The sequence below is a fragment of the Egretta garzetta genome, unplaced genomic scaffold (genome assembly GCF_000687185.1).
Source record: "Egretta garzetta isolate BGI_Z169 unplaced genomic scaffold, ASM68718v1 scaffold70, whole genome shotgun sequence".
Lineage (NCBI taxonomy): Eukaryota > Metazoa > Chordata > Aves > Pelecaniformes > Ardeidae > Egretta > Egretta garzetta.
Genome location: NW_009258539.1, coordinates 2,798,239 through 2,811,455, shown reverse-complemented (window position 1 = coordinate 2,811,455; position 13,217 = coordinate 2,798,239). Strand labels below are relative to the sequence as shown.

The 13,217-nt window shown below is 36.9% G+C and overlaps 1 protein-coding gene across 1 annotated transcript in view; it reads right to left on the bottom strand.

The window, feature by feature from the left end:
* Positions 1-13,217, bottom strand: part of CFAP47 (cilia and flagella associated protein 47) — a 401,308-nt gene that overhangs the window by 274,504 nt on the left and 113,587 nt on the right. Inside the window, exons 26-27 of the mRNA XM_035901932.1 lie at positions 10,847-11,039; positions 9,248-9,457 (exon numbers count right to left, since the gene is read on the bottom strand). Coding sequence (XP_035757825.1) covers positions 9,248-9,457; positions 10,847-11,039 — 403 coding nt within the window. The remainder of the gene's footprint in view (positions 1-9,247; positions 9,458-10,846; positions 11,040-13,217) is intronic.

Below are 13,217 nucleotides of genomic sequence, written 5' to 3'. Positions count from 1 at the left end.
TATAATGTACATCTATCCAAATGTACAACATTTAAATTTGTACATGTCTAAACCAGGTGTCAGAGCATAATATCTTTTCTACCTTTACCAAGCCATTTAAAGACACACAGGATCAGTAACTACAACACAGAAAAGTTTGCCAACTTCCGACTCATGAGATTACCGTGATAAACAACAATTCTCAGTACGCTGCAAGCATAAGTGAGGTTAACTGTAGACAACATAATTGGGAGCAGGGATGGAAGCAAGCTGTATGAAGATTAATGAAAGACATAGCTCTCAACTTATATGGAAGTAACTAGGATGTCTGCATTATTGGACTCCGCCACTTTCTGATTTCTCAGTTTGAAATCAGATTTCTCTATCCTCAATGCTGATTTGATATCTGGGCATATGCCAAATTTTCATTCATGCTCTGATTTGCACAGTAATGAAACACAGAAAAGTGTGCTTGAGAACAACTGCATTACATCTTAACTAGTTACCCAAATTCAATGAGTGATACTACTCAGAGCAAAGATACTATTGCACAGCCTAGAACACAAAGACCAGCCATCGATAGAGAACATCTGTGTACAAAAAAAAGCCTCAGACCTCACAGCGCTGCTGCAAGAGAAGCTTGTCTCTGTTCCATGCTGCTAGCAATCCAACAAGGGCATGCCTCCTTGCCTACTGTGGTATTATAGTAGGAGAAATGAATACACCCAGCCAATAGCAAATGCAATGCAAATATATTCTTAACCAAGAAATTTAGAAGCTTCAAAGTGTTCATAAGATGAAAAAAGATTGAACAATGAAGCACCTGTGCTGGCTGAGCATAGCTATGAAGCAACACCAGGAAACTGCAAGTGACAGTAGTGCGTAAATCCCTGCTGCAGGGGACAAAGAACCTCATCTGCCAGTCTGACCCTTCATCTTGGGAGGTTTCCTGTTTGCCTGGGGCTTTGATCCAGGATGCTGTTGAGAGAGCAGTGCAGCTTGTCTGACCTTTGGCCCTGCTTCTCTTCCACATGGGCACCAGTGAATTTGATGGGGAGACTTGGAACATATCAGGCATGACTGCATGGCTTTGGGGGCAATGATCAAGGGAATGGAGCACAGGTGGTCTTCTCTTCAAACATGCTGGTGAGGGAAAAGATCTTGAGGATGAGTGGCTGGATTCTGCAAGTCAACCACCTATTCTGCAGCTGATATTGGCAGCAAGGATTTAGCTCCTGTGACCATGGGTCCACCGTGGCTGCAGTGACCATGTGCAGATGGTAGTGTTCAGGATTCCGAAAGGAGGAAACAAGGCAAAAAGTCATATCACAACCGTGGAATTCAGAAGAGCAGACTTTGGCCAGTGAAGAGCCACAGGATGAAGAAGGGACTGACGAACCTCTCATATGGGAAGAGACTGAGAGTTGTGAGTGTTCAGCCTGGAGAACAGAAGGCTCAGGGGGTTCTTATCTACATGTATAAACATCTGATGGGAGGGAATAAAGAAGATGGAGTCAAACTCTTAGAATCATAGAATCACTTTGGTTGGAAAAGACCTTTAAGATCATCAAGTCCAACCTTTAACCTAACCCTGCCATCCCACCATTAACTATGTCCCTAACCACCTCATCTATCCTTCTTTTAAGTACCTCCAGGGAGGAGGACTCGACCACCTCCCTGGGCAGCCCATTCCAGAGCCTGACAACCCTTCCGGTGAAGAAGTTTTTCCTAATGTCTAGCCTAAACCTGCCCTGGCACAGCTTCAAACCATTCCCCCTCATCCTATTATCTGTTACCAGGGAGAAGAGGCCAACGCCCACCTGGCTACAGCCTCCCGGCCGGCGTTGTAGAGGCCGATAAGGTCTCCCCTCAGCCTCCTCTTCTCCAGACTAAACAACCCCAGTTCCCTTAGCTGCTCCTCGTCAGCCTTGTGCTCCAGACTCCTCACCAGTTTTGTGGCTCTCCTCTGGACAAGTTCCAGCATTGCAACATCTTCTCAGTGGTGCTCAGTGAGAGCACAAAAGGCAATGGGTACAAATCGAAATACAGGAAATTCTAGCTAGTCATTAGAAAAAAAAAAAAAACCTGTGAGAGTGACTGAACACTGGAAGAGTTGTGGAGTCTCCATCTTCAGAGAAATTAAAAAAACAACTGGACAACAGGGTTGATTCTGATTTGAAGAGAGGACTAGAAGATTGCTAGAACCTCAGCCATTCTGTGATAATAAATATCAACAACTCACTTATTGGCCACCTGTCCAATCATTGTCATTAATTATTTTGATATGATATTTTCCAAAAAGTGGGATTTGAAAGGGAACTTCAAGAAGAATGAGTCAGTAGCTAAAAAACTAATCTGAGTTTCAAAAGATGACACTTCATTTGTAAGGAAACATGGCAGAAAAAAAACAAAAATGCTAGGAGCTAAATGTTTATCATACAGGCATTGAGATATGGGGCACCAGACAGAAAAGCATGCGTATTTCCATACAAATATGGTAAGTAGATTACCAAGACATGTACAGTCTGCATGTGCTTAAAATTGTCTTCTTCCACAGACCTTTATATATAACACCATTCATTGAGTGAGGTTACAAAGCTGTAAGTCTTATGCAATGTATTTGTTCTGTATTTGCGGCAGAACTTAACGAAATAACATAAGAGTCTGTGTTATTCTATTAGAATGAAAGGTACCTGTATTGCTAGCAAATGTGAAGTTACTAACTGTGTTAAATTATTCAGTGTATTCAGTTTTATAATGCTTAATAAAGCAAGTAAAGAAATTGTTATCTACATGAACCATCATTGCCACTGCTATTTCAGTGTTTATTCTCTAAAGCATATTTCCAAAGAACACAGAAGCAGGAGAATGGCCATTAAATATATTGTGCTTACCAACATTTGAAACTTGCTGATCACCAGAAACTAAAGCTCCAACGGTGATAACAAAAGAATACCATCCAATATTCTATATAAAAGCAGTTTGTTCACTTCTCTTAAATTGACCCTGATTTTCTTTTTTGTTTGTTTGTTTTAATGTTTGTGGAAAGACAAAAGAACCTGAATCAAAATGTATTTATCCCTTTTATTTTTCTCTATAGCATTTCAGACATTTTCTAAGTAGAAACATGGATTTTTTTTGTACCAGTGTACCCCAAATGCTCTAGATATACAGGCATAATTAAATAACCCTTCTTCAACAGTATTCATTAACAGATCTAGCCGACAAATTTCTATAGCAACATTGCTTGGGTAAATTAAAAAAATATTTAAGGGAAGTTCACAGTGCTAGTTTAGGAAACAAAACAAACTGCTCACAGAATTGGTTAGTGACAAAAGAGAACTTGACATGAAAACTTGACATAAGTGAGGCATTTTACATGTCTTTAAGAACAAGGAATAAACTAGATGCAGGGAACAAGAAGTTGTAATTTAAAAATAAAGACAGACCTGCCCCAAAAATCCTTGAACAGATCCAGAGATGAAAGAACTGGGAGAGGAAAAGATGACCCATGCAAGCTCTGTCATTTCTGTTCATAAATGAGCAGTTCCCCAACACTGAGGAGCCCTGGTCCTTTGTAGCAGAAGTGCAGGCTTCCACAGCAATCAAAATAATACAGTAATGAATAGTGACAGACACATGGTTTCACAAGATATACAAGCCTTATCACTGGGAAAGTGGCCATGTTTTTTCTAGTAGCAGCAATGATGTCGGTTCTTAATTCCTGAATGACAGACCCTTCAGCTGGCAGGGACCATCAAAATGGCAGAAAGCCACAAGCACAGAAAAGAGCAGGAGTGATTAATGGGTTTGGACCTTCCTGGATTTCAAAAGCAGTCCCAACTATCTGAATTAAAACACCAACATATTATTAGGTCAGACGAATGTAGCAAGCAGCAGGCAAATATCAAGAACTCCAATGATTCTAGCTCCCTGCTCTCTCAGAATTTAAGTTATATTGAAAGAAATGGACAGCTCTTATTCTCTAAGGCACGCCAGCAGAATACATGCATCTGACATTTGCCAGGAGTGCCTATTAAAAAGCTGCATGGTTTAGGCACGTTTCCCAACAGCAAAAGGGAATGCACTGTTGCACTCCATGAGACAGTGAGGTCTCATGGACTATCAAAACAACTGGAACAGATTCATAACTGGGTACCTTTTAGTGATTGTGCCTCAGTTGCATCATGTTATGATTAGAGGCTAAGATCCCTGACAACCTCTCTTCCTGCAGTTCCAGCCATGAACAACATGAATAACATCAGAAATTGCATGAGTTTCCCCAGCTTCTCAGTGGGAGAGGGAAAGAAAATGGAGAAATGAAGAACATGAAGAACACGGGAGGCAAGGACCTCAGCACATTTGTGTCATCAATGATCACAGTGATTTATCTACCCACCACATGTGGGGGGGGTTTGGGATATTTCGCTGCCCAGAGCACCATTTCCTTTGATTGTATGAAAAAAAACATGTATCTGTTGTTTACTACTTATTTTTTAGAAATAATAAGATAAATGTTACTTCAATCAGGATGACAGAAAACTTTCTTTTGTGCTAAATTATTTATCTAATCAGCAAATTTAAAGTTATAATAACAATTAGAGAACAAATATATAAACATGTCATGTTTGCAGAGGCTTTTTTTGGTTTAGTTTTTCAAGTTGAAGGGAATTTATTAAATACTTGCTCAAGACATTCTTGGATTTTATGTTATCTTTTACTTCTGTATTCCTATCAGCCCTATGCAAGGAAATGTCATTTATTATGCCTTGGAGTCAAAGGAGCAAAGAGGGAGAACAGAGATTAAAAATAACATTAGAAGTTAACTGCAAATTCTCATTTAAGGCAGTCATTAAATAAATATTAATGCACTTTCTTATGATCCATTTAATGGAATTTGTGCACACAGTAAATGACAACCATATATCTCTTCAGTTTTCTTTTACAGCTATATATAGTATGGTTTTGCTATAAAATATGATTGCCTATCATCTTTCAAATGTTTCCTGTAAAATAGCCAAATTCAACAATATTTATCTTGAACAAATTTTCAATCTGATTTAAAGAAAAAAAAAATTATTTAGATGGACTTAATATGGACTATGCAGATCAATCGTACTGAAATTTTAGACCTGAATTTAGAAAAGCAAAACACTGCAGAGCCTAAGTAAAAAATTACCAAAACAGAGTATTTGTCTCATCAATACTCACACTTTGAAATGCGCCTACAATTAATTTTGTCTAGAAGTTAAGGTTCCTCTTCTAAGTAGTTAAATACAGGAAATTATATTTTACCAACATATGAAAATAACTTTTTAACTCACTTATTTTAATTCTATCCCAGAACACAGAATATGAGTTGAAGTTCAAAATTTTAATTCAAATAATTTAAAAATACATATTATTACCTTGAGAATGAAAATATAAAGAGAGAGTATCTGACAAATTAATACATCTTCAGCAACAGATACTGTGAGATTTCACAGCCTATTAAACAAACCAGGAACCTATTCAAGACCAGTTAACTTTTATAGGTCTTATAAAAGGTTATAGGTTTCATTGTTTTATTATTAAAGATCTAGAAGTCCCTGAAATCTTGTCTTCCTAAAAGGCTCAAATTAACAAAGCAGTTTATATTCATTAGTTACACAGTTTGGAACAAACTGCTCAAATGCTTAGATAATTAGTTGAATCAGGTTTGAAATTTGAACACATTGCATAGGTCTCCCATGGCGGGGGCTGGGAAGAATGAGGGTAGGTATGCAGAATGAGAAATTGCAGCTACAGATTATTATAAAATGGAATATCAAAGCACATGGTATTATTAGCAGTAGTAACAAAACCTAAGTCTGGATAAATTAACATAGATTTTATTAGAATAATAATGCTATGCTACGGATTAGAGAATCGGGCATGCACTTAGACTTTTCCAGTTGAAGGAAATAATTCCCCCTGGTTACGACAAAAATATTTTCTTCCAAAAACCAATATGAATAATATTACTACACTGACTAACAGCACACACAGAATCCCTTTGTTTTGGATGGTGTGCTATTTCATGCAGTTGTGTTCAGGTTTTACATCATCTACTCCTACATCCCACGCACACATACAACTCCCTGACAGGAAATCACATATGCATTGGCAAACCAAGGTTATTAGTTCTGTCTTTTAACAAATACTTACCTACTACGTTTTAAAATAAAGCAGCAATTTTAAGATTATTTGACATTCCTGAGAGTGAATTTTTTCACTTTCATGAGCAGGGATGCCTTTAAGGTGATGACTTTTATTTGGTATCTTTTTTTCAAAAACACATTGAGTTTGCCTTTAAATTGAGGATGGTATCTTTTATTTCATTTTAATGAAAAATATAGGAAAAAGTTTATTACACAGCAGAAGGGATTATTTCTCTACAATAAGGTTTGAGAAGCTGCTAGTGCATCATATAAAAACAGTTATTAAAACTAAATATTGTGCCTGCTCAGCAACTGTATTTCAGACCTCATCATAAGCTTAAATTATCCTTTTCTCATAATTACTGCAAGCTTTAGCAGACATTTATGAATCACATCCCACACAATGATTAAATGTTAGAATTAAATAAAATGAATAAGAAGCAGATTCTTGGCTGACAATCTATACAGAAAAATATAAAATACTAATCCAGTGTGAGCAGCAATAACTGAAAGGTTCATAACCCTTGCATCAAAATAATATAAAATTTAGTTTTATGCTTAGCAAAAAGCCCATTCAAAGCTGTAGAATGGAGATATTTAACCCTCAAGATAGTTGCTTTACTGAAAATATTAACTGCAGGAATGGCTTTTAATTACCGTAGTACCTATCTTTCCTCCTCATGCATACACCAATTCTTCCCACCAAGGGGAGAGATGAACAAAAGGGACAAATGCTGAAATCAGTTATGTTTTCACACAACATTTAATAACAGTTTTGATCTCCGTTTACTAGAGGCAGGGGAGACCTTCTGCATTGCTTTTCACCATTAAAGTTACTTAAAACCCATCCTACTACTTTAAAATCAAAATAAGATGTATGAATTTCATGTTTGCAGATCTCTTCATCACTAAACTGTTTTAAAGAGATGAATTTTGGTATGAATACTGCATATACATTGCTGCCAAACTCTAGGTGTCCTGTCTTAAAGCAATTTAGGTCAAACAGGAATTAGACTACATAAATTCCGAAGTATTTTTCAGACATAGAGCTTATATTCCCAAACAATTTCAGTACTTTTGAAAACTTCATATGCTTTCTGATGTAGTGCACAGGATTGCATTTGAGAAAATATATAAATGGATAAATAACAAGGTAAAGCACATCTGTCCTTCATCCCTTCTCTCTGATAGTGCCTGCTTCTGCTGGTGCTGCTGTCCAGAAAGTCCCTCTAAGGCAGTGCAGAAAACACTGAAGAGCCCAGAAGAGCGGGAAGGAGAAAACGCCAACAGTTTACCATACTTCGCTATCCAGTCCCATACCTCCTATATCAAAAGTATATGAGAAAAGACAGTATGCTGTATACTTTTCATACAGGAAGCACGGTCTGAAACCAAAACATATCCCTAGCATACTTTTATGAATTCCTAGCTTTACACATACAAAAAAAAAAACCCTCCACATATGTGTATATATATACACACATATTTTAGAATCTGTAAACAATAAATTGCTCTGATATACATGAGCAACATCTATCCATGCAGTCTTGTGTCACCTGGCTGTTAAAACGATTCCTTTTTATCTTATGACCCAAAGAACATCTTCACTGAGATCAGGAGTCTGCCTCCTTTTTATTCATGCATCAACTGTTTCCCTATAGAGATGCTCAAAGATACTGCCCCAACCCTTGCAAATTTTAAAAATACTGGCAGAAGCATTAATATATTAATCACTTAGTTGGTCCCAACTCCTGTCTCAGAACACACATATGCAGCTTTCCTTCTCAGTAGCCCAAAAACCCACAAAAAATCCAAAACTAACACAAAACCCACAAGTAAACAAACAAACAAACCCCCGATACAAAACAAAAGAAAACCAAACCAAACCATACTCTTCCACCTGAAGGATACCATATTGATCTTTGGTATGGACAGTAAACTTCAGATTCCTAATAAGCTGAGTAACAATATTACAGATATTGCAGGAGGAACTAGATATCAGGAAATGCCTCAGCTCAGAGTATACAAACTCATAATAGACTGTCCTGCTCTAAAAAGCTTAAAACCAGAGAACATAAAAACAGAGAAGAAAAAATTAAGGATTAAGATATAACAACAGAAGATGAGTTGAAAGTGACATTTTAAAAAATAACTAAAAACACCAAAGAAAGGGAACACACACACACAAAAACAGGTAGCAGTAGAGTGCAGGGGAAAAAAAGACAGGGAACACAGAGAGCAAAAGACTGAAGAATGGCATACACTGAGAGAAGGAGGGAGGGAGGGAGGGATAACCCTTTAAAATAAGGCTGGGGCATATTCTTTGCTGGTTCATAGCAAAATGAAATTCTGACTTCCAGTGTAATTCCGCCTTGAGAAGTATTCCTGCCTTTACTCTGAAGATGTCTCTTCTTGAATTCTTGGGTATCAGAGGAAGACCTGAAGCTTTTGAGAGGACTGAGAATGGAGTAATCCTTTGCAAGATCACTCCTCTGCAACATTGTGTTCTTTGCAAATAGGTGATAAGAACAACAAGCTCTTCCAGATGCCATTAGGATAAAACCAGAAAAGAGGTTCATGTTGTCTCAAAAGAGACATTATTTCATTGTTGAAAAAAATAAAACATAGGAGAAAGGCTCAATGGAATAAAAATTCATGGAGTTTGGCTCAACCCAAATTCACACCACCTTGAAATCCAGCATGAAGTGAGCTGTAAAATTTTAATAGGATATTTTTCAAAAGCAAAATATTTTGTAATACAAAACATTGGGATTTGCTCAATCAAGACCATGTCTCCCTGAAGCAATCTGAGAAGACTGAAGTAGACGTAAGAATTACCAGTAGATATGAATGAGATACAAGACCTTAAGATGGCCACTTAGATGAATCTTACCTCAGAGAACAAAGCTGAATTTTGTGGGTTTGAACTGGAATTCGGTCAAAAAAACAAATACATTCCTATGCTTTATTTTCATTTTTTTCAGAATTATTCTTGTATGCCTTTACCTAACCATTGTGAGTTCTGTGTCTTACATCTAACTTTGTCAGTTTGACCCCTGCCCCCAATGAATTTGAATTGCACATATTACCTGTTTTCTTCTTCATCGATGAAAAACATATTCCCTAAAAGTGACACTGGCCTAGATGATCTGAAGCTGATATGACAAATTACTTCCTTATTTGTGCCATCTGATGAAAGAACAATATCTTGTCCTTCTGGGAACTGTACAGAAAAAGGGTAAATCTTGTCACCATCTTCAAGTTCAAGCTCTGGAAGTTCAACTTGAATTTGTGATTGCCTGTGTTAAAAATAAATAGCAATGGTGTTTGTGCTCACAGGATGACAGCAATAAAGTTGATTCACAGATTCATACATTTACAAAATTGCTTTTCACAGACAAATACAGAAGAATAACTTCAGTTTTGAAGTACAAATCAAGTGAAACTAAATAAAGACTTAAAATGCCTTTAGCATTTAGATGCTAGTTTGTTTTCTATGTACGTATCTGAATGTTTTATACTGACCCACAGTAGTTCAACATCCAAATGAAGAGCAATTTCTACTAACTGTGCTACAAAGGGCATAAGCGTTACTTCTTTAGGCTTTACTTTAGGCTAAACTTAAAGCTTTCATTAATACTGATTGAACTGCCCTATTGCACAATGAGGTAAAGTAAGTTTTAAAATAGAAATATTAAGGGAAAATTTGTGAAGATACTTAAGATGCTTTCCCCAAGTTATGTAATTTTAGATTCCAGTTCTGAAATAAGAAAGGCAGCCAGTCTAGGTCCATATGGAATCTTTTCAGTTCCAACTACTGAGTTACTGACAACAGACAAACAACTTGATAAAGTACTACAACTCAAACAAGATGAGACAATAATAATTTTAAAGTTAATTTCATTAATTTACGGCAACTTAAAGAGTTTTGCTCCAGTTCTTCTGGTATTGAAATTATACCTACGTAAGCATAACAAACCAATATTACTGCTCCTTACCAATTACAAACAGAAAAGTTGTGTCACAGAGACCAGAAAAGCATATTTTGACATACACATACACAACAGAGCTTGGAAAGATTAAAATATTAAGATTTCTATCAGATTGGAATAGGCGTGGTGCTGGGTTATGCTACATAGTATGAAGATTACAAAAAGTCTCTCTTATAAATTCACATAAGAGGATAAAGTAGGTAATCCACAGAAAAATGAAAAATATATGGATTATTTACTATATTAAGTCACAGGATTAAAACATTTGTGCTGTCCCCTTTGGTACTAAAATCTTGCTTAAGAAGGGGAAAAAATGAAAATCAAAACAAAACAAACAAACAAAAAAAAGAGTGCTTTCTAACCTGTGGATTAGAGAAAATAAACCAGAAAAATTTTATCTGACTACAATGTAAAAAAAGACTGTGATCTCGGTATCTGGCTAAAGTTAACAAAAAATCCTGGAAGGACTCTCTTCTTGATTTTTGTGCTATTTAAAGTAATTTTTGAACATGAGCTCGTTGAATGTACAGCAATATTAATTACATGAATTTTCTCTTAAATATGCAAACTCTTACCTCTGCTGTGCAGAAAATTAATATTAACCTTCACAAACAAAAATGAATTCACTTTTTCAGAAGACAACAAACCCAATAATTATTCAGGATTTCTGTAATAAATTTATTTTGAGATTTTTACCTTAAATAATTTTGTGGAATTATATTGATGACTGTTTCAGTTTTCACATCCAGAGGAACTGGCATCAGCATTAAAAAGGGAGGATCAAAATTTATTTTTGGTGACTTCACAGTGCCAGACAATGTTATTTTGTAATGTGATGGATTATCGTTAAGACACACTGATATTTCAGATGCGTATGTCCCAGGAGAGGCTGTCAAAAATATTAAAAAAAATAAAACAAAGTAAAACAAACAGAAAAACCCCACCACAAAACTATATTACCATAAATACATGAACTAAAAGAGTTATAGTAAGAGGTCTGGGGTTTGTTTGGTTGGTTGTTGGTTTTTTGGTTTGGTTTTGGCTTTTTAAAGAAAGTAATCGGTATTACTTTCTTACTCAAAATGTAACCTAACATACAGTAAATGTTGTATCAGAAGAATTATTTAAGAAAGCTTACAACACTTGCCTGTAGCAAACTGGAGTTCATTTACTGTATTAACATTCCTTTATATATAAAATCAGTGTAATGTTTCTCAGAATTTTAAGAATTGCAGTTATATTATAAATTACAATAATTAACACAGAGAATGCTACTTTATAAAGGAATAACTATCAGAAGCATCTGACTGCTGAGACAAGAAAAAGTTGGTGCCTTTTAAGGGGGCAATCACTACATTTTAACAGATGACTAACACCTATACTGTTGCCAGGTCAGCCTCACACAAGCCAGCAGGACAGGTTCTACCCTCCAGTGAGAGCATCTCCCATTTCCTTGTGTTCTGTCCTTTCTCGTGCCATCTGCTAACTGCTGCAAGGCAGTTTTCTCTAAGATGGAAAAACACACCAATACAGGCGGCAAGGTGCTTCCTTCTGCAACCACTAGACTATCAAAACGATGTTCCAAACCATGCAGTGCCATTTACCAAATTTCCAGTCATTCCCAGCTGCTGAAGAGCTAGCAAAATAAACAATTTTGTGGGCCAACTAACGAACACCTCTTGTATTTAGAGACAAATCTGTATGTGTTGCAAGACAACCCAAAAACTTTAATCTTTTCATTTTCAAGAAAAACACCTTTCTCTTTGATTCCCCTCTGCCATCAAATTAGTAAGTATGGAAACATCCTCAGCTAATATTTAAGAAGGAAAGAGAGACCAAAACAAATAATGTTGTATTTTATGTGTCTGTGTAAGCACATATGTGTCACTGCAAACAAAATGCACGTGACAAGCTCTTCTGAGATTAGCTCAGATAATTATTTTTACAACCTGAGGAAGAGAGCTGCCGCTGTTTACATACACAAAGAAGAAAAACTAGTGTCTGCAAAATATTTTGTCTTATTCCCTGCTCATAAGAGCCAATTTCTTTGTGGAGACGGTAATAGAGGAACTTCACAGAAGCCTATTAGCTCAGTAGAACATGGCCTGTGGATCCCTTTGTTTCAGACCAGAAAACATGAAACTGGCAAAGTGAAAACCAGTTGAAAGGGGAACTTGCTGCAGTGTTTGCAACATCTGGCTAATTCCCTGTTAAATGGAAATCAACTTTAGGAGACAGTACTGCTGAGAAGGCTAAGAAGCTTGTGCTTATAGGTTTTGATACAGCAAAACCACACCTTTTTCTTGCACCTAGCCCTTTTATGGGGGAAAGATGAGAGAGCATCAGAAAAGGTCACGGAGATGTGTAAAGAGCCAAACAGGGTATTTTTTACATGCTTGTAAGAAAAGATGTTCTACATAAGTTACTCCTATATACAAGCTATGCAGTCCTACTGTCCTACAGCTGTGCTCTAACTAAACCATATTTCTGGTATCCTACCTTTATAAATATGTATGACATAGGGTAAAGGAAAGTGAAAGGTCATAACCGATAAATGCCATAGGGATGGAACACCACAAAGGAAGAGGAGTATTATCATGTCGTGGTTTAACCCTGGCTGGCAACTAAGCACCACGCAGCCTCTCTCTCACTCCCCCCACAATGGGACGGAGAAGAGAATCAGAAGAGTAAAAGTGAGAAAACTCATGGGTTGAGATAAAGACAGTTTAATAGGGAAAGCAAAAACTGCGCACACAAGCAAAGCAAGGAATTCATTCGCCACTACTCATGGGCAGGCGGGTGCTCAGCCATCCCCAGGAAAGCAGGGCTCCATCACACCTAACGGTGACTTGGGAAGACAGATGCCATCACTTCGAATGTCCCCCTCTTCCTTCTTCTTCCCCCAGCTTAGAATCATAGAATCATAGAATCACTTTGGTTGGAAAAGACCTTTGAGATCATAGAGTCCAACCTTTAACCTAACCCTGCCATCCCACCACTAAACCGTGTCCCTAAGCACCCCATCTATCATTCTTTTAAATACCTCCAGGGATGAGGACTCAACCAC